Source organism: Mauremys reevesii, linkage group 2 (assembly GCF_016161935.1).
Source record: "Mauremys reevesii isolate NIE-2019 linkage group 2, ASM1616193v1, whole genome shotgun sequence".
Taxonomy (NCBI): Eukaryota; Metazoa; Chordata; order Testudines; family Geoemydidae; genus Mauremys; species Mauremys reevesii.
Genome location: NC_052624.1, coordinates 231,638,169 through 231,665,533, shown reverse-complemented (window position 1 = coordinate 231,665,533; position 27,365 = coordinate 231,638,169). Strand labels below are relative to the sequence as shown.

At 41.5% G+C, this 27,365-nt stretch overlaps 1 protein-coding gene across 1 annotated transcript in view; it reads right to left on the bottom strand.

Annotated features, from left to right (window-relative positions):
• Nucleotides 1-26,722, bottom strand: part of KCNB2 (potassium voltage-gated channel subfamily B member 2) — a 261,936-nt gene extending 235,214 nt beyond the window's left edge. The window contains exon 1 of the mRNA XM_039523286.1: nt 26,144-26,722. Coding sequence (XP_039379220.1) covers nt 26,144-26,722 — 579 coding nt within the window. The remainder of the gene's footprint in view (nt 1-26,143) is intronic.
• Nucleotides 26,723-27,365: the final 643 nt, after the last annotated feature.

Genomic DNA, 27,365 nt, shown 5'->3' with positions numbered 1-27,365 from the left:
TGATGAGAACAAAATGGACAAGGAAATGCTTTTCCCATAACACCAATTAATCCATGGCACTTATTGCCACTGGACACTGAGACAAATGGCTTATTACGTTAAATAAAAACAAGTGGACATTGATCTGAGCACAATAGCATCTGCAGTTACACCAGTTAGGAGAAAAATAAATAAGCGCTCTCAATCCTTGTGATGATGTGACATGTATTAGTCTATGGAAGGGGCTCCCAAAGAAACTATTTGAAGCATTGAGCTGAAGAATGTAGTATGAGGAATAATGGACTGGATGGCCCAACAGGTGTTTTAAATCTCTAGGTTCTATGAATCTATTATTCTTTGCTTCTAAGATGACCCTCAGCAGGAGTCAAAAGAAACCGTCCCCATTGGCAGGGAACTGCGCAATAAGGTGCATTTGCAGATTTTAGACCACTCTCTCAAACATCTGTCATTGGCCCTTGTCAGAGGAGAAGAACAGGTGAGTTCTGATATAGCACTTTCAATGGTTTAAATTTGAGGATAAAAAGTAGAGCCGGCTAAAACATGGTAAACAATTTTCATGAAAATGTCCCCAACTTTTTCCCCACAATTTCAAAAAATGTTGACCAGCTCCTGCTAAAAATTGAATCAGTTGATTTTGATAGGTCTTGGAACAAGTCTGGGGGAAAGCAATGGAAGGTGAATACCATTGATAAGTGATTTGAAGATTGGGACAGATTCGCTTGAGAGAATACCATGCATTACAGAAACCCATGAGGACACCGTTGGCTTATTATGGTAATGTATCACTGTTATCTTGTGCTGCCCATATCAGTTAGTTGCATCCAGCTGCTGTTACTTGTCATATACTTAGGCCTGGTTTACACTACAGGAGAAATTCAATCTAAGCTACGTCAATTTGAGTTACATTATTCAAATTCATGTAACTCAAATTGTGTAGCTTAGATCTACATGATGTCACCGCTCCTCGATCCCCAGGTAAGTGTAGACAAGCCCTTACACTAGAAGCTCTTTGAAATAGGTGTTCTTTTCATTATGTGTGTATATACAGCGCCTAGCACAATGGGGCTGTGATCCCTTCCTGAGGCTGCTAGGTGCTTCTGCAGTATGAAATAATCATAAGGATAACCGTCAGAGGAGGACATCTTGCCTTCTCATGCCAAAGCATAGTTGCAGAAAATGTCTGGGGAAATACTTGCTAGGAATGCCACCTGAGCATTTCGTAGCTCTATCTCTTCCCTAACCCATGAGTAATTAACTTGATTTCCACGCTTTCAAAAATACTCCATCAAACAGTCAAAATATGCCTTTTTATTTGTTCATTGACACTGTTCCTCCCCAGCTTTTGGCAGTCATCTGGAAACGTGGTTAGTAGGGCTTGTTAAGTGCCACAGTAGCGGCATTGATCGGCAAATTTATTTTCATTATTTGACAGCCCCCTCATCTTGACCTGACATTACACAGCACTCATCACTTTCAGTGTATACTAAGGCTACATCAGCATGCACAGTGAATGTTACATTGTTTAGCATTCTCAGAATTCACAGCTTCTCCTTGGGTAGTAAAAATATTCCCCGTGACACACAGAGCAAATGGGTCCTGAGTCTTGACTAAATGCTGGAAGCTTAAACACTTAACAGCAGGTCATACTTTTCATATCCAAAAGCAGTAGGCAGAGGGATCTGCTCATATTGCTCATTGTTTTATTGTCATACACATTGCTCTGACAGAGATGCTGTCAGCATGGAGGGGCTTGGGCCTTTCTAATGGGTAGTTGTGACAATAACAATTCCTTAATTTTCACTTGGAACCATAATTTACAGGAAGAGCAGCTGGAAATATTTGAATCACCCCCTGTTTCTCCTGCTTCATCAATTTTGATAATCGCTCTCACTCATTTGAATGAGAAGGCTGAAGCTTCAGACTAGCTGCTTCTGTGGGAATTCCTTTATCTTTTGACAAACAGGCACCAACGGGCAGTGACACCTAAATATTACTGCTATATTTTGGGTTGAATAAAATGGCTAGGACGCAACAGGGGGACTCTTTCATTCTGGAAATTCTTACATCATTATCAAATCCGGCACTTAAAATATCCCACTCACAACGTAGTATCATAGAATCATAGAATATCAGGGTTGGAAGGGACCTCAGAAGGTCATCTAGTCAACCCCTGCTCAAAGCAGGACCAATCCCCAACTAAATCTAAACAGCGCCTATAAGGATAAATTGTGACAGGCCCTGACCTGGTCTTCAGGAAAGGAAAATTCAAGGAGCCTCCCCACATATTGTGCAGTCCAGGCAAGTGCCCATTACAGTTGCTGCCTCTGCACCTGAGGGAGCTCAGGGATAGCCCAGGAGGGGAGAGAGTGGAAGCAAGGCCATGGCTCTGTCCCCTTCATACCGGACTGTGGAGTAGGATGTGTGTACTGGGGGAGCAGGCTCCACCATCACAGAGAGCCGAGACGCCTTTCTGGACTATATGCTTTAGTCAAACATGAGTAACTGGACACAATACAGGGGGACCTGAGTGAAAATTCTCTGGTCTGCAATATACAGGTGGTCAGACTAGATAATTTAATGGTCCCTTCTGGCCTTAAAAAGCCATGAAAATTATTAGAGAGACAGGGTGGGTAAGGCAATATTTTTTATTGGAGCAACTTCTGCTGGTGACAGAGACAAGCTTTTGAGCTTACACAGAGCTCTTCTTTGGGTCTGAAAAAGGTACTTGGTGTCACAGCTAAATACAAGGTGGAACAGATAGTTTAGCATAAGTAGTTAGCACATATTCTAGGGGCCATTCAAGGGGAAGTGGCCTGTTAAACCCCTGTAGTCATAGGACAAAAAGGGGAAATAATGGGTCACAGACTGATGTAATAAGCCATAAATCCAGTGTCTCTTTTCAGTTGATGATTTTTAGTGACTAGAAAAATTATGAATTTACATTCTCAGATTGTCTTTTGAAAGTGTTGTGCCGGTTTCCTTTGAGGATGAGGACTGGATAGGTCAGTTATAGAGGGCTTGCTCTGTGAAAAGTGTTCACCCCATAGGTGCCGACTCCATGGGTGCTCCGGGGCTGAGGCACCCATGGGAAAAAAATGGTGGGTGTTCAGCACCCACCGGCAGTCCCATCGATCAGCTTCTCTCCCCCCAGGGCCTCCAGCCTGCCGGCGGGCCCTACCAATCCTCCCCCCTGCCCTCCCTGAGCCTTCTGCCCGCTAGTGATCAGCTGTTCAGCAGCATGCAGGAGGCTCTGGGGGGGAAGGAGGGGAAGGAGCAGGTGCAGGAAGAGGCCTGGGGTGGAGCAGGGGTTGAACATCCCCTGGGAACTCAGGAAGTTGGCAGCTCTGGTTCATGGTGTTTTTGTCTTTCATCATTTTTCTGGGTGAGTTCATCTGAAAGCGTAGTGATTGTCTGGTTTCACCTACATAGTTGTTACTGGGTCATTTAGTGCACTGGATGAGGTACATCGCATGTTGTGACAGTCATGTGTAGGACCCCTGGATCCTAAAAGATGTGTTGTGGGGGTTGTTGATCATTGTTGCAATGGAAACATGCCTGCAGGTTTTGCATCTGTTGTTCTGGCAGGATCTGGTGCTGCTTTGAGTTGGTGTATCCTAGTCTGTGAGGAGCATGATTCTGATAATGAGTTTGGAGAGATTGGGGGGTTGTTTGAAGGCCAGAAGAGGGGCTCAGGGAAGATTTCTTTTAGGATGAGGTCCCCACTGAGCATGGGTTGTAGTTGTTTTATGATACCCTGTATGAGTTCCAATCTGGGGTGACAGGTGACAACTAGGGGTGTGCAGTCAATGGGGGGTTTATTTCTGTATTGAAGCAGGTTCTTTGGGGGTATTTGGTGGGGGGGCTATAGCTACAACAACACAGCATCCATGAAAATTAACAACAGTTTCCTGGTTCCAACCAGAAAAGCTCTTAAGCAAATGCTCTATTTTAATACTTCCATGGGACTATTTTTGTGTCTATGTGCTTAAGTGTGTTGCTGGATCAGGGCCCCCTTCCGTAACCTCTGCTTTTCATGAGGTGATACAGATCCACATCATCTCCAATTTTTCCCCTTAAACCTATATTATCTTTTCATTACATAAACTTATTCTTTTCCTGATGCTTCTCATTTGACTGTTTATTAACCCTAACTTTGCACTTCCACGTTCAAAGCACTTTACCAACAGTAACTAATTAGCCCTATAATGCTTGTGTGAGGTAAACATTATTAGCCCTATTTTACTTATGGGGAAAATGAGGCACAAAGGGGTCAGTTTAATAGCTTACCAAAGGCCGCACGTAAAGCCAATAGCAGAATGAGGACTGAAACTCTTGACTACCTGCTGCCACTCACCTGCGATACTTCTCAATGGAGTTTTTCATCCTGCCCTAGGAACCTAACCTTTCCCCTGCAGTCTCACTTGGAGTAGAATTCCATCACTCAATAATAATTTGTCTCCTGTTACCTTCCTGTCATTTGCTGCCAGAACACCCAGGGACATATCTGTCTCTCATGTTTGACTTTTCTCACTCCTCATCAACTCCAAGGGGGTTCATTCCTGCAGAGCTGCTTTTATTGCAGTTCTTGCCCATTGTAAATTAAACCTTCCAGTTTAGGGATCATTCAACTTCATCTGATGACCTGAAGGGTTTTGGCTGCATACGTCTGTACTTTCATGAGTCAGCTGATTAAAAAATGTTCAAAGTATTAGGGGACGTACTGTGCTTCTGAAACTAAGGGAAGCTGGCTGCACTGAATATAAACTCTTTCAACTTGCCCGAACTACATTTAAAGAGTAGTCAGGTTGCTGGCTCTCAGAGGAATAGTTTAATAACAGCTTACTGAACAAAAAGAGATTTCCAGTGAAAAGAGCAGGAAGGAATTAAGAGTCCATGACTATGAGTAAAATATCTTTAAAATAAAATGCAGGCCTACCTGTAGACAACCGTAAACTGTAATCTCTACTTCCAGCTTTCCTTCTTTTTTTATTCCCAAATCTTTTTTTTAATAAAAACTTCACTCGCTTTCCTAACAATGTACTACTGAAGGTATTTGATCAGGGCAAAACGGTTACTATCATGGACAGCAACTAAATTAGACAAGTATAATGTTATCTACAGCACTTTCTTTTAAAGAAATATTATCCATTATATATAAATATTATTAATATTTGTCTTGGACAAATGTGGCCAAGACACACATGTGCATACAGACACACACACCCATGGTTGTTGGGTTTAGTGTGCGGGGCCTGAGTGGTGTTGATGGCCTGTGGTACATAGGTGGTCTGATTAGATGAGCTTGTGATCCCTTCTGGCCATAAACTCCATGCCACATGCCCAAAAAGTACAAAGGCTGAGATTTCCAAAACTGCCTGTGGGATTTGGACACCCAGTTCCTATTAAATTTAATAGGAACGGGATATCCAAATCCCTTAGGTAGCTTTAAAAAATCTCTGGCAAAAAATTATAAATGGAAACATAATTTGATTGGCTATGGTCAGTGAGAATAAACTGTGTCCAGGTTATGTCTGAAACATGCAGGCTCATGTTTGCTCAAATAGGAAGGATAGTCTAGTGGTTAGAGTGCTAGGTTTGGCCTCAGAAGAGCTGGGTTCAATTACCTTCTCTGCTACAGACTCCTTGTATGACACCGGGAAAGAAACTTCGTCTCTCTGTGCCTCAGTTCCCCAACTGTAAAATGGGGATACTACCACCTCACAGGAGTGCTAGAAGCATAAATTCGTTTAAAAATTGTGACGTGCTCAGATAAATACAGTAATGTAAATTAGGGTCAGGTGATCGTGTCTAAATCCCTCATTTCAGACTCAGAATAATGCTAAAAAGATCTGGTGTCTTGTTGAAAATAATTTGAATAAAAAATAAAGAATCATGACACTACAATTATACAGGGAGTTATTTTTGCTAACACCCAGAGATCCTCAAATCATTGCAAGCTTCTTGCATGGATACTTTATTTGTGTCACTCGTTTGGGCCTTTGCAGATTGAGAGGTATGGTGCAAACTCCCTCTCATGTACATGCAAATCAGGTATCTGCATGTGTACATGACCTAATAGGTACCTACTTCACCATATGCAAATACCTGATCAAACTTGGATTTGAGCAAACATATGCATACAATTGTTCCCTGCTTACTCTGAAAATCTGAGCTATAAAATCTAGGGAAACGTTGTTAAGAATTCATAGAAGGAGTAACACAAGTAGATTACATATGAGCCCTTTCTCGTTGTTATTAAATAGCTGTCACTCTCCTGCTGCCCTTTGCCAGAAGTTAAATGATGCCATATTGGAGAACTGTCACATCAGACCCTAATCAACTGTCACCTTCCATTTGTACCCAGCTCTCATTGCAACTTGAACCAAAAAGCTCCCGATGATTTGGTAGATAATATACTCATTATTTAAAGTGTTCTGAATTTCAAAAGTCATTCATGTGACACAATGAGTTTTTCCTTTGCACTTGAAAGCATGAGTTTTGTTTCATGGCAGCCTTCATCTAGAGCTACTGCTAATAGCAATGTAGGCTTAGGTGAAGGAAGAACCATTTTTACAAGAAGGAATTTAGTAGTACTTACTCTTTCCTTGTGAACTGCGTGTTTTGTTTTCAAGAAAATTCAACAGATTAGCAAAGCAATAGTGGGTTTTCATCTGTGACACACAATATTTCAAAAGTACGCACTGCTAAATGTAACCTGGAATTTATTCTGCTAAGGTTAAATAACTGCTGGGTAATTACCATAGCCTAGTTATACTTTGTAAATCCCAAAACACTTGGTAGAAAGATTTGAGCCATAAAGTGCATTGTGGTTTACCTTGAAAAGTAACCTAACTACTAACTCTGCAGTGTACCTGGATTAGTACCCGCTGTGCTAATTTACAAACTAGATCAGAGTGGTTTGTGAAAAATTTGTCTATTTTTTTTGTCCACTGTGCATTCTGAAACTACTGCGGGCGGGGGGGGGGGAGAGAAGAGCGATCGAGAGAGCGAATACAAATATTTGAAAGTCCTGTACTTTCATTCTTGCAAAGAGCTTTAGTTAATAACCAGGATATTATGAGGGCTTTAATAAAGTAAGGTAGCTTTATATTGAATACAGTGTTATAAATGAGCTCCTTGGAGACACACACATGTAAAAAACCCAGACAAAAATCCCCAATCTTTAATAACAAGCAAAGAAATAGATGTGATTGGGAACCTGTGAGATTCTGAACAGAACGTGTCGGGATTTCAATTTGGAATTACACAGGCTTATGGATCAAAAGTACTGATGACACAGGTACATACGTGATTATGCTGTTGTAAATGATGAAACAATGGAAAACATGGCATATGGCACCGCCTTCTCAACAGCTAAAAGAAGCAACTTGTGTTAGATATTACATTTCTTTCCACTTCCATGCAGCATAAGAATGTGGCTGCTGCAATATCCCAAATCCACAGTATTCACAGATCATACTGAAAAATACCTGTGTTCCTGAGCTGTTCATGACACTAGGGATATTATATACCTGGCATTATGGTTGGTTGCAACAGTAAGTGACAGTGAGAGTGGTATGTTTGATCCTGAAACTTTCTGGAAAGCGTGCTGGAGTTCTGTCATTCCGTGTCATTAAAACCCTATTAGGAAAAGAAATGGGACTCTTGCTTTCCCTGGTCAACGGAGATGTGGCATCCTTTACTTCCGAAAACACAACTTTGATTATCTGAAGGTCTTGTGGGAGAAAGTTAGCAGAACCAACATCCCCAATTATCCAGGAGATGGGGAGACTGCTCTAAGCTGTTAGCTTCCTCCTCCAAGGCCAGTCCTCTCAACAGGAACCAGCAGTGGGGGAAGTAGAGGAGTCTGGGAAGAGAGCTGAACAATATAGCCACCAACAGGCTTTATCTGCCAAATCCCTGATGCACATCAAGATTTCAGCATACTAAGATATCCAGTTTCTTTCCCACTTTTGTCTCCTCCCTGTTCCTTGGTCTCTTCTCCTCCCCTGCTGGCATTAGAGAAGTCATCCACTAACCTTGATTGTCCATTCCATTATTCTTAAATCCTTATTATGTGAAAGAGTGCCAGGTCCTTAGCTAAATTCAATGATGGAAGGATAGGTTTTTTAGTTCAGGATGAAACAATAGGTCCTATACCCAAACATAACTGATGCTATCCCAACCAATCTGGAATCTGTCTGCAGATCTAGCTTAAAATTTATTTGGTGTAGGGCAATACAGACGGGACTTTCAGGTGCACAGTGGCAACACATCTGCTGTTACCAGGGCCAATGCAAGGATATTTTGCGCCCTAGGCAAAACTTCCATCTTGTGCCCCCCACCCCTCCCCCCGGAGCATCACTTATTATAAACTTTCAAAAATGAATACTGCATAATATGGCATTGTTCATTAGAATTAATATATGTTCGGCTTGAAAATTTATTAATTTCATTATTTAGTCTACATATTTAATGAAAATAAATGAATAACCTGACAGGGTGTGGGGCTGGCTGGCTTCAGGCAGGGGGTGCGGCAGGGGCTGGCTGGAGAGAGGGGGTGTGGGGTTGGCTGGAGGCAGGGCAGGAGGTGTGGGGCTGGCTGTGGGCAGGGCAGGGGGTGCAGCAGGGGCTGGCTGCGGGCAGGGGGGCAGGTACCAGGACCGACCCTAGATATTCTGGGGGAGGGGCAGAGCAGGGGCGGGTCCCTGTGGCAGAGCCAGAGCAGCAGGGAGCAGCGCAGTGCCCCCGGCAGCCGGAGGAGGAATGACATCACTTCCCGGCTGGCCGCAGCTGATCAAAGGCACAGCGCCCCCTCGCACAGTGGTGGGAAGAGGTTTACACGTTTAGCTGGAGCCAGGTGAGCATCCCAGACATTTTGGGCACCGCTTTTTGGCACCCTCAAATCTTGGCGCCCTAGGCGGCTGCCTAATTTGCCTAGTGGTTGCACTGGCCCTGGCTGTTACACATCTTTAGAGGGTGCAGCATACTGTTCTGTGAAAAGTTAGCAATGCTATAGGCCTGAGACCTGATCAACCCCCACCTCCATATTAAACCAGCTTTGGGTAAAACTCAGGGAGTTCACCACCAAAATTAAAAAAAAAAAAAAGACTGTTCTGCTGCTGATAAAGCACCCCCACCTCAGAAAGGCCCCTAATGAGAGTTATAACCACCAGGGTTTTAAAGTAGAGACACCCAGGGGCTGGGAAATTAGGGAAGATACAGAAAGAGACTCAACAAATGGTAACGTATGCTCTAACCAGCATTTTTATGCTGATCATCTGCATAAACAGAGAGGGTCAAAACTAAGTTACAATTTAGGTATGAAAGATAAAATGTAAAAACTTGGGCAGGAGGGAGGAGACACACAGGTGCCAGTGTGTAATTGGTTAAAATTTCTGTTATTTAGTAGTGTGGGATAACGTGATAGCTTTAGTAAATTTGAAGGAGGGAGCTATATAATGTAAATGGAAAACAACGCTCTTTGGGAACCATTTCCAGACTGCAGTTCAACATCAAGCTACTCTGAGACCTCTGCATGACCATGACACCGGGAACCCCCAGATGAGTGCTTCCTGACTGGCCACTGAGTGCAATTAGTCTGTATACTGGACCGGTGTGTGTATTCTCTGTGTGTTGCTAATAGATAGGTGTTTAGAGCACAGCTGTCTACGTCTCTTTCACTGGGAGAAGGTTCCACAGATCCATAGAGCCCTGAGGGAAAGGGTGGGTACTTAAGTTTCTTCCTGAGCCCCGTGGGTAAGGATAGGTGCCTTACATCCTGGGCCATCAGAAGGGAAAGAGTGGGGGTCCCTAAATTGATTGGGTCACGCCTTGAACCCTCAGTAGGGTATAGGTGGGGTGCCCTAAATTGATCAGTTCACACCTTAGGCCCTTGGTAAGGTATAGGCGGGGTGCCCTAGATTTTTGTGGGTAACAATACTGGTTGGTAGGAGAGGGCAGGCCACAGGCTCTGTCTGCTTCTTGCCCCTTTTGGGGGAGCTGGCACCACTAGCAGAGTCAGCTCAGAAAGATCCTTGATTCCTTATGCGCAGGGAAGAGCAATGGCTGAAACTGTGGCCAGTCTCTGTATGCGAGGCACAGTGTCTTCTGGCATTCCCAGCAGGCACAAGAGAGCATGTCCACTACTACACACATTGGGGGAAGGTGGAACACTCCTGTTCAGACACAATCTGGCTCTTTATTTTACTTTTCTTTTTCATCTATTAACTCAGTTCCATTTTTTACGGTACTGTAAATCTCCTTTTACAGCAACTGTATTCCAAAATAGCCCTGTTAAGCCCAGGAAATCTACCTTATCTGTGACAACTCACCAAACACGGAATGCCAAAGTATTTGACATCATTGTATAAAAATGTATCAGGCTTTTTCATCCACTGAAAAATGTAAAAGTTTTTCTCACGCACTGAATCAAATTTATAGCAGTGCCCGCTATAGTTAATAGTCTGACAACTTTCCTGTTATAACTCCCTTGGGAGGTTTATCTCAAAATCCCCTGTAGGTTGGACTTTGGCACACAAGATCTCAGCCTGGAGAAATTTAAGAACAACAATTTAAAAAAAAGAAAAATTGTATTTCCCCTTAGCCCTCCAGAAAATAGGGAAACACAGAGCTGTTTTCACACTGTTTTTCCCCCCTAGGTACAGCTGTGTATATTCAATAGGGAAAGGAACGTCACATCTCATACATATATAGGCACAACAGGGACAGTAAGGGCAGAAGAGGAAGCCTTTACTAAAAATATCCTTACTTTTGCAGGCATTAGTCAGGCCCTTTATTGTAGCTTTAATGGTTTTTCAGCCAGTAAATGTATTTGCCTTCAAAGAAAAGCAGTTCTCCCCCTACTTCCCTTCTTTTCCTGCAGTTCATCTTTAACCAATAGACACCACTGAATGAGAAATCATTAATATGTAGATTGCTGCATGCAAATTGACTGTCACGGGGATTTCCCAAGAAGCTATAGTTAGCTTATATACCCAAAGGATTTTTCCTCCCTTAAAAAAATACTTTGCTATGATAGTTTCAACCTAGTTTCTGATGGATAACATCCTTTTTACATAATCATGTAATGTGCAGAGGTATGAGCTTGTGGATTTAATTCCTATCTTTTCTATAAAAAAAAAAGGGGGGGGGATGGCGGGGAGAGCAGCAGAGGGAATTATTGCTCTGCCTCCTGCTTGCAGTGACTGATGTGGAATCTCCTTTAGCTTGCATATTGCCTTACAGCTTCATTGAACACCCAGAAGACATCTATGCCTGAACAGTGCAGTTTACAGATGCACAATCCCTTTCTAGAGAAGCCCTAAGGGAGGATGCCTCAATGAAAGACTGGCAGCAAATTTTTATTTTAACAGTGATTGTGTTCTGTTAACCATTCCTTTGTCACAAAAGCTCTCTCTTTAGGCATACAAGAGGTTTTTAAACATGTTAAACAAAGGAATAGATGCCTGTGATGATGCTGGGGTTACATTTCTTATAAATGCTAAGGTTACATTTAATATGACTAACATAAGCATGTATCGTATACATTATCAGGAGCACTGTGCAATTTTATGTTTGCAGTTTCATACCCCATAAAACAAAATTTTGATTTTAAAATTATGACAAGATCAGCCTCAGAGGAAAAAAAAATAGCGATCCAGACTAGCTCTCTCTTCAAAGTGATGGAGATTTGTTAGCAGGCAAAAAGGAGAGAGAGAGAGATTAAGGCATCTTATCTTCCACACAGTTGTCATTATTACCAGTGACATAACATTATAATAAGAATTGTAGTGTCACAGTATGATGGTATAGTTAATACAGTGAAGCCTTTTCCAATCTGAACCCCCTGTTTATAGTAAGTTTATATAACAAAATTCCTCCTGATCTGAAATCTCTCATTTATGTTATTCTAATCAAAATAATAGTTCTCTTGAATATGTTTTTCATCAAAATGTACATGTACAAAACAAGTCACGACAACTAGATTATGTTCATTTTTACTAGATTCAATCATGTAAGAACTAAATGGAATTATTCAGCATATCACGGTGGCAGCAACTACAAAGTGCTTTGGGTTAATGTCCTGCATATAGTATAGTGTCAAAAACATGCGTATCCGCTTCAGCACTATATGGTATAATGTAACTGAGCATAATAAAATTCAGAGTAGAATAAGCGGACATTGACATCTGTTAAGGCAAATATAAAAACTGAGTGACCTGAAAGATGAATTCTGACCAAGTGAATATTGAGCAATATGTACTTTGAGGACCTAAAAGCACTTAGAAATATTATATATATTAACAAATTAAGCCCTCAACATGACTGTGTTTAGGGCAGTGTTACTATCCCAATTTTACAGGTGACAGAACTGAAACAGAGTTTAGGTGATTTGACCAAGGTCCCACAGGGCTATAACTAGTTCTGATCAAAATTCTCCATTAAAACTATTTTTTGATGGAATGAAACGGGTCTCCATTCCATGGAAAAAATTATTTATTTTGTTGAAAAACTGAGCATCTGAAAATTCAGGCCCTCATTCTTTTCTATGGACTGATCTCCCTATGTACTACATCTCCCATAATGTATTGCTTCCTTTTGCCAACAGGGGAGACCCTGTATTATCATGGAAGATGTAGTTCTACTAGGGAGCCCAGCTGATAGAGGAGAATGGGAGCATTAGACACCCAAACAACAATGCCCATGAGGCAACACAGCAGCATTTTCTAACTCAATTATTTTGGTTTTTGATTTTTCATCTAAAAGTCAACATTTTCTTTAGGTGACCCCCACCCCCATTTTCTGACCAGCTATAACTACATCCCAGATCTATTCCTTCTAGGTGGATGCCTTAACCACAAGACCATATTCACCAGCACAAGAAGTGAATACATATACTGTTAGAGTGAAAGCATTCACAGCAGTCTCCACCTCACCTCAGTATAGGCCAATACAGGTATTTTCCTTTGAAACCATTTATTTAAAGGAAAATGAACTTAAAAGTCCAGAAAAGCCTATATTTTATTGAAAATGGCAAGAGACTATATTTCCTTCAACTCACTGCAGCCACTATGGATGCACTGTAAAGGTATGTCTACATTACCGGATTATTCCGATTTTACAGAAACCGATTTTTGGAAACAGATTGTATAAAGTCGAGTGCACGCGGCCACATTAAGCACATTAATTCGGCGGTGTGTGTCCATGTACCGAGGCTAGTGTCGACTTCCGGAGCGTTGCACTGTGCATAGTTCCCGCAGTCTCCCCCGCCCATTGGAATTTTGGGTTGAGATCCCAATGCCTGGTGGGGCAAAAAACATTGTTCCGGGTGGTTCTGTGTACAGCCTCACCCCTCCCTCCGTGAAAGCAATGGCAGACAACCGTTTTGCACCTTTTTTCCTAGGTGAACTGTGCAGATGCCATACCACGGCAAGCATGGAGCCCGCTCAGCTCAAGACAGCTGTCATGAACATTGTAAACACCTTGCACATTATCGTGCAGTTTATGCTGAACCAGGACCTGAAAAATCACGCGAGGAGGTGGCAGCTACAGCAACACGGCGATGAGAGTGATGAGGACATGGACACAGAATTATCTCAAACCGCGGGCCCCTGCGCATTGGAGATCCTGCTGGTAATGGGGCAGGTTCTAGCCATGGAACGCCAATTTTGGGCCCAGGAAACAAGCACAAACTGGTGGGACTGCACAGTGTTGCAGGTGTGGGACGATTCCCAGTGGCTGTGAAACTTTCGCATGCGTAAGGATACTTTCATGGAACTTTGTGACTTGCTTTCCCCTGCCCTGAAGCGCCAGAATACCAAGATGAGAGCAGCCCTCATAGTTGAGAAGCAAGCAGCGATAGCCCTGTGGAAGCTTGCAACATCAGACAGCTACCGGTCAGTCGGGAATCAATTTGGAGTGGGCAAATCTACTGTGGGGCTGCTGTGATGCAAGTAGCCAAAGCAATCACTGAGCTGCTGCTACCAAAGGTAGTGACTCTGGGAAACGTGCAGGTCATAGTGGATGGCTTTGCTGCAATGGGATTCCCTAACTGTGGTGGGGCGATAGATGGAACCCATATCCCTATCTTGGCACCGGAGCACCAGGGCAGCCAGTACATAAACCTGTGAAACACTAAAGAACATTTAACTTTACACATCAACAGTTCCATTGACTTTGGGGCAGTGACTATACTTTTGTGTGTATGTGTTTGTATACCACCTAGTACAGTGAAGACTTATTTACAGTCAAACTTATTGAACAGAATGCTATGGAGTATCTGTGTTGCAAAACCAGAGACAAATCTGTGTATACTTAAATGGAACCCATGGGTATTCCTATAATACAAACATTAAATAATTATCATGGCCAAATTCAGTCCTATTATAAATCCCTTAAAATTCATAGTTACAACAGATGGATTGTGCACCACATCTTTTTAGTAAATCCATGATGGACGTTAACTCATATCATTAAATACCTGTATTTAAAGACTAGTAAGCTTGTGTACATACAACTTTGTAAACTAATAGCTCAATCCTGCAACCCTGGAACCCTCTGGGCCTGCTTCAATAGAGCTTTTAAGCATGAGCATGTGATGTGACAATGAGAATACTGATGTGTAAATGTGATTTAGTGTTTGCAGGATCGGGGCCTAAGAAATAAGTGACAACCAAAGAGAAATGTTTAAAACTGTGCTCCACTAGGAATTCCTTCTCTTCTTGCCATTTGCAATAAAATGAGACATCAAAAGAAGTTTTGTTCTAAACTTATATTTCAAAGGCTTAGCCTCATTTTCAGATATCTTCATTCCAGAGCACTTGGCGCCTTGTGGGATCAAGCCCTATGAGCCTGCTTGCATTCTTCATGCATCCAAACTCACACTGAATTTCATAGGAGTTTGGGATGTTCAGTGAATGCAGCACCTTTGTTTTCCTTTTAAATGCTTTGCTCTTGCATGTTAAATGAAGCTAGGGCCTGATCCAAAACCCATTGAATTCCATGATAGTTTTTTCATGGACTTCAGTAGGCTATGGATCAGATACTGAGTGCTTGATAATCGTGCAGATTTTGTGTGCAATGAGCTCAGACACTTGGAAAGGTTTTTAACTTGGAGCTTACACTTCAAGGTTACTCTGGAATTTATACCTGAAAAATGTAAAAGAGAACAAGTGAGTTTTCTGGAAAGTGATGCCATTGCATATAATTGCAGCCAGGACCTTATGCACTTGTGAAACTGCTAGAATTAGAAATAGAAAATGAGATCACTGTTGTTCCCAAAAACAAGCCTATGGCAAGTACTGGATGCTCATCTACTTCTGTTCTCTTCAGTACCCAGTTATAATCTGCTGACTAACGCCAGACTTTGCCTTTTAAATTTAGTCATGGTAAGCAAAGAATCATTGCACCCCAGCAAAACCATACGTTTCACAAAACAGAGCAGACTGATCAGCCTAAGAATTAAACAAACATAATGTGGGGATTACAATGCTCTGGAATGAAGATATCTGAAAATGAGGTTGTCTTTGAAACATACGTTTAGAACAAAACTTCTTTTGATGTCTCATTCTATTGCCATGTAAACATCTGAATTGATTGAGAAAACTTTGATAAGAAGTGAGTCATTCAGATTTGGGATTGTCCCATGAATTCTCTAAAAATATCACCTGGCATGATATTACAATAAGCAAAGTAAAGTTGAATTGAGCATTGTACAATGCAAGGAATGTCACCACCCCTCTCATCCAGGGGGCATCCTGCAAATGACTGACGACATCCGGAACTGTATTACTATTACTTGGCTGCCCTTGGGATAGTTCTGGCATGTGCTATACCTAGGCTATTTTAAGCCGTATCCAACCCTTGTGGTTGCATCAAGAGGGACTCAATGAAAGATGAGTGAAAACACTGAAGCTTAGGTGACAATGTCCTCCAGTGTCCTGCAGTGAAATTCACAACCACCTTGGGGAACAACTGACTTCTAAGAGCCATTCCGTGATTAACTTTGCAGCTGTTGCTCTGTTAAATTACTTACTAGAGGACAGAATAGAAAATCTGTTAGGTAATGGAAGCAAGTTTTTGTATTAGCCGAGTGGAGTGAGAGCTTTCAGGTAGGAGTCTAGTGGAGTGCAAAATGCCACTTTTGACAAGCACTATTCATTAAACATTCCTTAGGGTACAGATGAACCTGAACCGCAAAGTTTGGACTCAGATCAGCCCAAACATAACAACAGTGAAGCAGGGACCACCTTAATTCCAATCCAAATTTCCTCCAATCTTGGGGTGTCCATCTCTAAACTTTGGAATAAAATTTATGATTAAAGAATGACTGTCAATAAGAAGTAGCTGAAATTTGACAAGAAAACAAACAAGATTTGGAGCAGTTTTAAGGTACATATGTCCCCAAACTAAACCTTTTACATGGCCTTCTACTCTTTCCCCCATCTCTTCTCAGTACTTAGACAGAACTTTCCTAGACCTCTGATAGGTACACACTATCGCATTGTTGTGAATTTAAACAAAAACTGCTTTGTTGAAAGTCTTATTCTGACAAATAGGTTTGTCTGGTAGGGTCTACATGTGGACTATCTATAATCAGAACCTCTAGCAGTCCCTAAAATGACTCCTGCTTATTCTATACAAGTCTTATAACTAGGGGGTTGTTTGTCAATAATATGAAGACTTTATTGATCCAGCACTAAACTTTCTTCTTAAACTTCCTTTGCTTCTTAAAACTATCGAAATATATCATATCTCGCATTAGTTCACAGCCTGCATTCTAACGAGATGAAAAGTGCACTATGCACTTTAAGTTTAGGGCTAGATTCTGAATTGAGGACCAGCGTCTCAATTGATGTAAATGAGTAATGCTCCCTGGGTTTCAGTAGAATTACACTAATTTACACCAGCTGAGAATCTGGCCTTGTGATTTTCACATATATGGATCACAATTAACAGAATTACCAATGCATATGAGGAGCAGATTGTGGTCTCCACTCACAGAGGTAGCTCTACTGGGATGCTGTTTTGCTTCCAAAGGCATTTTAAAATGGTGAATGGTGAAAGTCTCACACACCTGTCCTCAAATGTTTGGAGAGTTGAATGCTTCCAGGGCTCAGCACTAGACATCAGATATTCACATATTCCCATTAAAAAAAAAAAGAGCACTCATGAGTCCAACATGTGTCAAGACAAATATCATTTTCTTGCTGGAAGAAGCAACACACAGTAACCTCTTTAGCTGCATAGTCATTTGGGAGCTATCTGCCCTGTTGTGCTGTCACCCATCTTATACACAAATGCAAAAGCCAGCACTCAAGGACATCATATGGATTTGTTATGCTCTGAGCCCCGAATCTGCTATATACTCTGTGTAGTTCATCATCTGTGATAGATGTAGTATTGATAATCTTCAATTAAAATATCACTTGTGTATAATTCATTGCTATTTGTTAATATAAGTCTCAATGTTACTTAACTGTTTTCAAACATCATGCCTGAGAGAACATAACACAATGACAACTGCTTGTAAAAATATGCAAGGAGACTGCAGCCTTTTGGGACATGTGACCTTCCTCCAGTTGAAGTGAAAGGCATAACACTGTTTTTTCCACTGAGGCATGTCACAATTTAGGTAACATGTCAGAGCTGAAAAGCCAACTTGTGATATGCCTTGGACTTGACCGAGGGGCATGCCATATTCTGTAAAATGCTACAATCCTAACTGGAAAATAGTGTGATCCAGAGGTACAGAGCACTGCTGGGCTATCTGTAATTTGTCATTACAACTATCAGAAATAGAAGAAGAAGAAGAAGAATGGTGGCAAAGCAAACAATACAGGGCTAAATCCTGCCCTTAGCAGAGGTGGCTAGTATGGAGTAAGTGTCTTGCTCTTTCATGAAACCAACACAAGAGGTATCCTGCTTTATGGAATGAGCTGCCTCCAATGGTGAATCTGTGTAATCCACTGCACTACAGAAAGCTCCTGTCTGCCTGTGTGAACAATGAGAAAAAAAGCTCTCTAGGCACTTCCCCCACTCAGGGCTGCCCAGAGTGGGAGGCAAGTGGGGCAATTTGCCCCAGGCTCCGCAGTGGAGCCGTGAGCCCTGGCCCAGCAGCGGTCTGGGTCTTCGGCGGCATTTTGGCGGTGGGGGGCCCTTCAGTGCTGCTGAAGACATGGAGTGACTGAAGGGCCCACTTCCCTTTCCTTGCACAGGAAAATATCACCAGCCAAAGTTTAACACTAAGTATGTAGAACAGATTAGCCTGTTCCTTTTTTTCTAGATATTCCTTTTTTCCCCCTAATAAAATTCACAATCAAGCCCTTTTCATTTTCCTGTCCAGCAGAAGTATGGTTTTCTTGGGAGAGAGCTAATAAACAAGGACTGGAGAGTCAGTAAAGTCAGTTTTCATTGCTCATGATGTGAAAGATCCTTTTCCCCTGCACATTTAATGAATGGAGATATTCCCTGGTGCGGCTTTGAAGTCAGTGATAGATTGTCTGGATTTGGCTCTCTGTAACTCTGCCCCAGAATAACTTTCATACTTGAAGCACCAGAATTACTGAAAATTAACTGTTGATACCCAACAGGTTACTTTAAAAGACATTATGTTTGTGTTATTCCAATATCAGCAGTTAGCAAGTTCTGTTTCTCAGAAACAACTTACAGTACCATAGAAAACATCACACGACCTGAAGAAACCCTTATGTAATGGAAGGTATTAAAATGTCAAAGCAGGTCAGATCAAATGGTAGCCCCATTTTTTTCTTGATATTTATGCTGATCAAAAAATGCTGAATCATGAGTTACATGATACTTCATGCGCAAACTTCAGAAGGTAAATAATCTTTTAATGACCAACTCAGTAGTCAGCATATACAAGCTTTTAAAACAAAATCAATTAACTACTACCAATCCATTGTGTTCCTTGATATGATATATATTGGCATAGCAATAAACTCACTTAGCTTTCAAGACTTTAAAATACTTTAGTTATTAAATTTTAATGACAAGGATAAAATATAATCTCTTCGTTTCACAGTCACATTGGCTGCCATTAAAGATTTGCACAGAAAATGAGATTTGCTTATAAGTGAAGATGGAAAATGTCCTGATTGAAATAAAGGATGAACTGATGGTAAAATGCCTATAATCCATGAGCATCCATCCAATCTCCCAAACAGATCTGCTGCATCATGGATCTGCTTTGCCATAACTTCGTTTTTGGAAGCCTTGTGTCTTAAAGGCAGTGATACTGGGAATAAGGACAAAGACATAACATTAGCAGTGCATTCAGATAAGGGCATTGGGGCCAAATCTGTAGCCACTTCATGACAGAATTCCTAATGAACTCAGTGGGAATTAGAGGTCAATAGTAAGTTCATCTATGGATCAGCAATAAAATCAGATGAACAGTTATTAAAACACTAATTTTCAACACAAGCTGTCAGGTACTGAGGTAACCAAACTCTTCTGAAAATTCAGGAATAAATGTTAATACAGAAGCGGTGCCTATCCTTTTAAGAAGGAGGAAGAACCTCATTTCCCTGTCTCCTTCATCCTAGGTCTGTAATTAGACAAGAGAGCACACAGGAATAACAGATCTTGAGGACTGGGGGCAAAAAGAGCCTTAATATAGGGTCTTGTGGATATTGCATTATTGTTATTAGTGTAACCATGCTGACCTAGAGCATTATACACCCTAAGCCTAAAATAAAAACAGAAGACACAAAGACATTTTGTCTGGGCTGCATAACTCAAGATGTAAATGTAAAGAAATGTATCTTCTTCCATTCTCATGATAGCTCTGACATTTGCAATAGAAACATCCATTTGATAATACACTATTTTTCTTGCATAATAACTCGCCATTGCACTGTGTCCAACCAGCTAAGCAGCATATATTATTCATTCTTCAACTCTACACTCTGAAAATCAATAGTGCAGCATTAACGTGGCTTGGCCACTGGGCTAACACTCTGCTTGGCAAACAAGGGGTTAATATATGACTTGCAAAGGAACTTATATAAGTGTTTCATATGACATCCATTTTCATTCCAAAGACATGGAAAATTAATGGGTGTGATTTTCCCATAATGCCTGATCAAAAGCCCATTGAATTCAATGTAAAGACTCCCTTTAATTTCAATGGTCTTTGGATTAGACCCATAGGGATTTTATGATGTTTGTTAACTGGCAAAAAAACACCCCAAAAGCCAAACTGAGTCCTCAGTGTTTATCCCACACAGTGTAAGAAATAGATTCAACAACAATCTGTTCATGTCAACTGCTAAGGTGCAATGAAGTATCTGAATGAGGATGCAGATATTGGAAGATTAAATGAATATGATATTCTTTATCATATTTCTTTGAAAGATAGCAAAGTAACAATATGTTTTAGGTTTATGCTGAATGATATTTCCATATGTTGTTTTTGATTTTCCATTCTAAAAATCCCTTAATTATTTCCCTTACAAAGAGAAACTTCACCTCTGAACAAGAAGGCAGACAAGCTGTCCTTTGCCAAGCTGACACCAGTGCTGTTCTGACTGGCTGGCAGACAGTGTCCTAGGCATGGTTGAACTAGCCCCTTTTCCCTAGGAATTCAGCAAGTCATAGACTCATAGACTCATAGACTTTAAGGTCAGAAGGGACCATTATGATCATCTAGTCTGACCTCCTGCACAACGCAGGCCATACAATCTCACCCATCCACTTCTATAACAAACCCCTAACCTATGTCTGAGTTATTGAAGTCCCCAAATTGTGGTTTGAAGACCTCAAGCTGCAGATAATCCTCCAGCAAGTGACCCATGCCCCATGCTGCAGAGGAAGGTGAAAAACCTCCAGGGCCTCTGCCAATCTGCCCTGGAGGAAAATTCCTTCCCGACCCCAAATATAGCGATCAGTTAAACCCTGAGCATGTGGGCAAGACTCACCAGCCAGCACCCAGGAAAGAATTCTCTGTAGTATCTCAGATCCCATCCCATCTAACATCCCATCCCAGACCACTGGGCATACTTACCTGCTGATAATTTGGCAATTGATCTTTGATTAATTGCCAAAATTAGGCTATCCCATCATACCATCCCCTCCGTAAACTTATCAAGCTTAGTCTTAAAGCCAGATATGTCTTTTGCCCCCACTACTCCCCTTGGAAGGCTATTCCAGAACTTCACTCCTCTGATGGTTAGAAACCTTTGTCTAATTTCAAGTCTAAACTTCCTAGTGTCCAGTTTATATCCATTTGTTCTTCTGTCCACATTGGTACTAAGCTTAAATAATTCCTCTCCCTCCCTAATATTAACCCCTCTGATATATTTATAAAGAGCCATCATATCCTCCCTCAGCCTTCTTTTGGTTAGGCTAAACAAGCCAAGCTCGTCATCTCAATGATATGTCCAGTCTGGGGGCTTGGATCCTAAACACATAACTAGATAGTGATGCAACATGCTGTTGTAGTGATACTGGATCAACAAAGACAACAATTTTTCTATTTTTTGTCTACAGAGGGAATGAGTTTATCCAGTACAGCTTCTTGCCTCTTGTTTCAGGATAAATTAATAATTTGCTGTGTGAATATGTAATTACACTTTAAACGTAAGAACATAAGAATGGCTATACTGGGTCAGACCAAAGGTCCATCCAGCCCAGTATCCAGTCTACCAACAGTGGCCAATGCCAGGTGCCCCAGAGGGAGTGACCCTAACAGGTAATGATCAAGTGATCTCTCTCTTGCCATCCATCTCCACTCTCTGACAAACAGAGGATAGGGACACCATTTCTTACCCACCATGGCTAATAGCCATTGACAGACCTATCCTCCCTGAATTTATCTAGTTCTTTTTTGAACCCTGTTATAGTCTTGGCCTTCACAACCTCCTCAGGCAAGGAGTTCCATAGGTTGACTGTGCGCTGTGTGCAGAAGAACTTCCTTTTATTTGTTTTAAACCTGCTGCCCATTAAAACAAAGTGCTGAAATTTGAATTTTTTACCTTAGATGAGGATCTTGCCATATATCCTAATATGCTATCCAATCAACAGCATATTGTATTAAAGCACATAATGTATACTAATTTCAGTACACCTCTACCTCGATATAACACTGTCCTTGGGAGCCAAAAAATCTTACCACATTATAGGTGAAACCATGTTATATTGAACTTGCTTTGATCCACCAGAGTGCGCAGCCCTGCCCCCCCAGAGCACTGCTTTACCGCATTACATCCAAATTCATGTTATATCGGGTGGCATTATATCGAGGTAGTGGTGTATATCTTGGTTTATATGAGGCTAGTTCTTCATTTTCTAATGTTTCATAGATTCCAAGGCCAGAAGGGACCATTTTGATCATCTTGTCTGACCTCCTCTATAACACAGGCGAGACATCTCCCCCAAATAATTCCTAAAGCAGATCTTTTGGAAAAACATGCAGCCATAGAAATGAATCATAGAAATGTAGGAGTGGAAGGGACCTCAATAAATCATCTAATCCAGTCCCCTGCCATGAGGAGTAAGTATTATCTAGACCAGGTGTTTGTCTAACCTGTTCTTAAAAACTTTTAATGATGGAGATTCCCCAACCTCCATAGGACAATTTGATTTAAAAATTGTCAGTAATGGAGAATCCACCACAACCCTTGGTAAATCGTTCCAGTAGTTAAATTACCCTCACTGTTAAAAATGTATGCCTTATTTCCAGTCTGAATTTGTCTAGCTTCAACTTCCAGCCATTGGATCGTGTTATACCTTTCTCTGTTAGACTGAAGAGCCCATGATCAAATATGTAGCTATTTATGGAATCTAACCAAGTCACGCATTAACCTTCTCTTTGTTAAGCAAAATAAATTGAGCTCCTTGAGTCTATTACTATAAGCCAGTGGTTCTCAAACTTTTGTACTGGTGTCGCCTTTCACATAGCAAGCTTCTGAGTGCGAAACCCCTCCCCTTATAAATTAAATACACTTTTTAATATATTTAACACCATTATAAATGCTGGAGTCAAAGCAGGGTTTGAGGTGGAGGCTGACAGCTCACAGCCCCTCCACGTAAGAACCTCGCAACACCCTGAGGGTTCCCATCATTCTCATGGCTCTTCTCTGAACCTTCTACATTAGACTAAGCCAGGGGTTCCCAAACTTGGTTCGCGGCTTGTTCAGGGTAAGCCCCTGGCGGGCCACAAGACACTTTGTTAATCTGAGCGTCCACAAGTACAACTGCTTGCAGCTCCCAGTGGCCGCGGTTCGCTGTTCCTGGCCAATGGGAGCTGTGGGAAGCAGTGGCCCAGCCTGCGCCATTTCCTGCAGCTCCCATTGGCCAGGAACGGCAAACCAAGGCCACTGGGAGCTGCGAGTGGCCGTACCTGCGGACACTCAGGTAAACAAAGCGCCTTGCGGCCTGCCAGGGGCTTACCCTGAACAAGCCACGAACCAAGTTTAGGAACCCGTAGGCTAGGCCCATTGGGACAATTTCTGCTCTCATTTACATTATTCAACCACAACTTCCATGGGAGTAATTGATCAGATTTTGGCCCATTGAATATTTACATATAATGTATTCACTAGCTGAGGACAGCTGAAAGGCAACTCCAACTGTATAATATGCTTTAGTTCAAGTTACCAACCAAGAATCACACAAAATGGGCAATAAGTCATATAGAAGGCAATTTAAATTAGGCAAATAGGCTTCACATAGCAGCATACAGACAAGCACACTATGCATTCCATTGCAGCCAAATAGAATAAAACTATATGTTCTGTGAGTCATGTTCAGCCAGAAGAGGTGCAAAATAAACAAATATGAGCCCTACTAGGTAAAAACAATAAATCACCTTGATTTTCAAAACTTGCCTGGATTGAGTATTAATACTGTGGGTACCACTTTTTACCTAAATCAGATATATTGCCAGGCCCTTCAAAATAGGCCAAACCAGTGGTAAAGTACGGTGTCAATAAACACTTTGTTCAGGGTTTTCAGAAGTGCTCAGCGTTTGCCTAATGCTGTTCCCACTCATGTAGGTCAATGAGGGTTTTGCTACTGAATTCAATGGGAGCAGAATTAGACTAATGTTGAGTACTGATGAAAATCCCACGCCCTCTATGTACACACAATTAACCACCAAGTAAAAGAACGATCAAGAGCAAAACCAAACAAAACACATTCTAATAGACTAAAGAAAGGACCTGGGGTTTCACTTTTCCCATATCTCTCAGCATTATTGTCTTGCTTTCTAGTTTACAGTATATTCTGGCAGTAGAATGACTCATGGGTATTGAGGCCATAGCCTCCTCTCTGACATGAGAAAACACAGAGCAGAACCTACAAGAAAACATCCATGCCTTTTCCCCTCTCAAAACTGTCCAGCTGTTGGGAAGCATAAGGTAGCAGTATAAAATTATTCTGGCAGCAGGCATGGCCAGGGAGCTCCAGGTAAGCCAATGATCTCTGAGTTCAAACCCAACAGCCTCCATCATCATATGCATATCTATGGGGCTTTTGCTCTCTCTCTCACTCCCTACCACTGGCAGCAATGCTGGCTCTGTTGCTGTGCTGCCATTCTCTCTCCTCTCTACAGGAGCACTCATATTTCTGGTGGTTGGGGGGAGGTCATGCTTACTTAACCGCACTGCGAAGAAAATATGCAGCATTGAGGGACTGACTCAGCCCTGTCTAGCAGGCTGCATAGCAGCTATATCACAGAAGTGCAGCAGGAAGCCTGATGACCACTATACCATGCCACTGGATCATACTGTGTAACATGGCTTCCTCAAGACTTTTTTGGTACACCTTATGCCCATCTGCTTCCCTCTGTTTCTCCTAATGGAGAGGAACATATGGCCCAGAATACTCTACTCTCAGAAGTAGAAAATCCATTTGCATGTATTTTCTAAAGCATTCTTTAAAACACCCTCGTTTTTCACTGTCAGCTGTTTACTCTAGTTACAAATCTTTATACACCAGGCCTTGACTCTTTAAAGAAAATGTTGTCCAGTCTCAGTCCAATTATACAGCCCATGGTGAAAAATTAAAACAAGAAATAATATGCTTTTTAAAATGTCTAACTATTACGAAATAATTTTTAACCAATTCATGGAAATGTTGCCATGCTTTAAATTTGTATAAACTTTCATATTTTAAAGTTATTAACATAGGACTGACACCGTAGTACCCCACAAGTGAGAGGGCAAAGCATAGCCAGAGTTAAGCAATACTTGTGTACTAAACCTTTGTGTATAGTTTAAGTGCTACTAATTTAGGGCCAGATCTTGATGGTCTTGCTCATGTTGAGTAGTACCTTATGCCATGAATAGTCCCACTGAAGTAAATGGGACTTCTTAAGTGCTTTCTATTGTAAGTAACAGTACCAGAATCTGGCCCTTCCAGTCCAATCCTGCCTTCTTAACACAGGTAAACTTCCCCTTGATATCAGGAGCACATTTGCCTACTTTGCCTGGATAAAGCCAGGAGGACTGGGACATTGTTTCATTAGACAATCTGGTTCCTTATCTCTGCATATTCTATATATTCATACAGAACTCATTCTGAGGTTCAAAGCTTTTTTATCAGAGATAATATCGCTCTGATATTTGCCAGATACAAAGCAACCTGCTGGCTGCTGGTACCACTCTCCCAACTGTCAAGCTGATGCCACTTATTAGATGTCCTTAATTAATGAATTGAGAGACAGCCATTTTAAACCTATACAATGCCCTTAATGGAAACAGTACGAACACTCTGAAGTTGTAGAAAACATTTCTTTATAATCAAATAAAATGATTTTATAAGCAAGGAAGCTACTAGTGTTTTGTACTTATACTCATTGGGAAAGATTAGACATACATGCAGTATACCATTACATATGTGTGTTTGTGTTTATATACAACAACTCTGAAGGTTTATAGTTTATATTTATAGTGCTTCAGCCTGATTCAAAGCTTACTGAAGTCAATGGGAAGTTTTCCATTGATTTCAATGGGCTTTGGAGCAGACATTTAATCAGGTGTATTCACATGACCATATGTACCCTTGTTTTTCTCTATATTAAACATTTTTAGTGAAAGTTATTGATGCATTTCAGATAAACGGGTCATGTACTTTTAATTTTCTAGTGCTTTGGTGTTAAGCATGTCATTTACCCTACCTTTGCAGCCACAGATGAGTTGGGTTTCTCTAGCAAGTCCCAGAGTTTCTTCCTTTTCTCTGGGCAACAAGTATTATCAAACTCTTCCCCTTCTCTCTCACGCATTGTCTCTGCCTCTCTCCTCAGTTCCTCATTCATTTGTTCTTTCTTCTGATGATACCTTGCCTGGCAGCAAGATTCTAAATATATTTCATCAATTCCCCAGAAATCAAGCTCTTGGCCAAAAGAGAGAGCACACATTTCTTCCATCATGTGTAGCTTCCCTGTCCTGTAGAAATTCAAAATGGAGGTGAAAGCCCCTGGGTGTCGATCAAAGAAATATTCATTCTCATTCAGGTTATAGTCATCACACACTTCCAGCAGAGAATCATGGGTATTGCAGTCTCTGAGCTTTCCTAATCGAGTCCTTGGGAGTCTGTCCAAAGTCCTCCATAGAACTTCATGATTGAGCCCACCTACATTTATTTTAACTCTCCTTGAGCAAGTTTTGCTCCGAATGATCTCCACTGGTTCTGGTGGGAGGGAAAGGGTGGACCTTGAAGACTTCCTGTTCATCCCTGGTGGAGCCTTCTCTGCCATTCTGAAATGGATGCAGCTGTGAAGCCAAAGTCTTTATCAGAATGAGCTTGGAGAATACAAATTTTCGAGTAGGATCCTCTTTAGACAAGTCTCCCCATTCCTGGAGCTAGAAAAGAAAAATAAATGGAATACTGCAACACACCGCATATTCACACAGCGTTTTTCTTATGTGACTATATACCTCCCTTTCTACACTCTCATATATACATCAGAATATAATGACAAGTGCAATAATGTTGCTCACTGAGGCCTGGTCTACACTGGGGGGGGGGTTCGAACTAAGGTACGCAAGTTCAGCTACGCGAATAGCGTAGCTGAACTCGAACTACCTTAGTTCGAACTACTTACCCGTCCTGACGGCGCAGGATCGAAGTCCGCGGCTCCCCCGTCGACTCCGCCACCGCCGTTCGCGGTGGTGGAGTTCCGGAGTCGACGGGAGCGCGTTCGGATTTCGATATATCGCGTCTAGATGGTAGTAGGAACAATGCCTCAATTTCAACAGTTGGGAATGCCAAGAGTATTTTCAGAGATAGTCAGAAAAATTCCAGTGAAACATTTTTGTGAGAATTTGTCAATTAATCTAAAATCAAAATAGTTTGCCAACATGGTTCTGATGGAGGGTTTCTGCCTGGTTTCCTGCTAG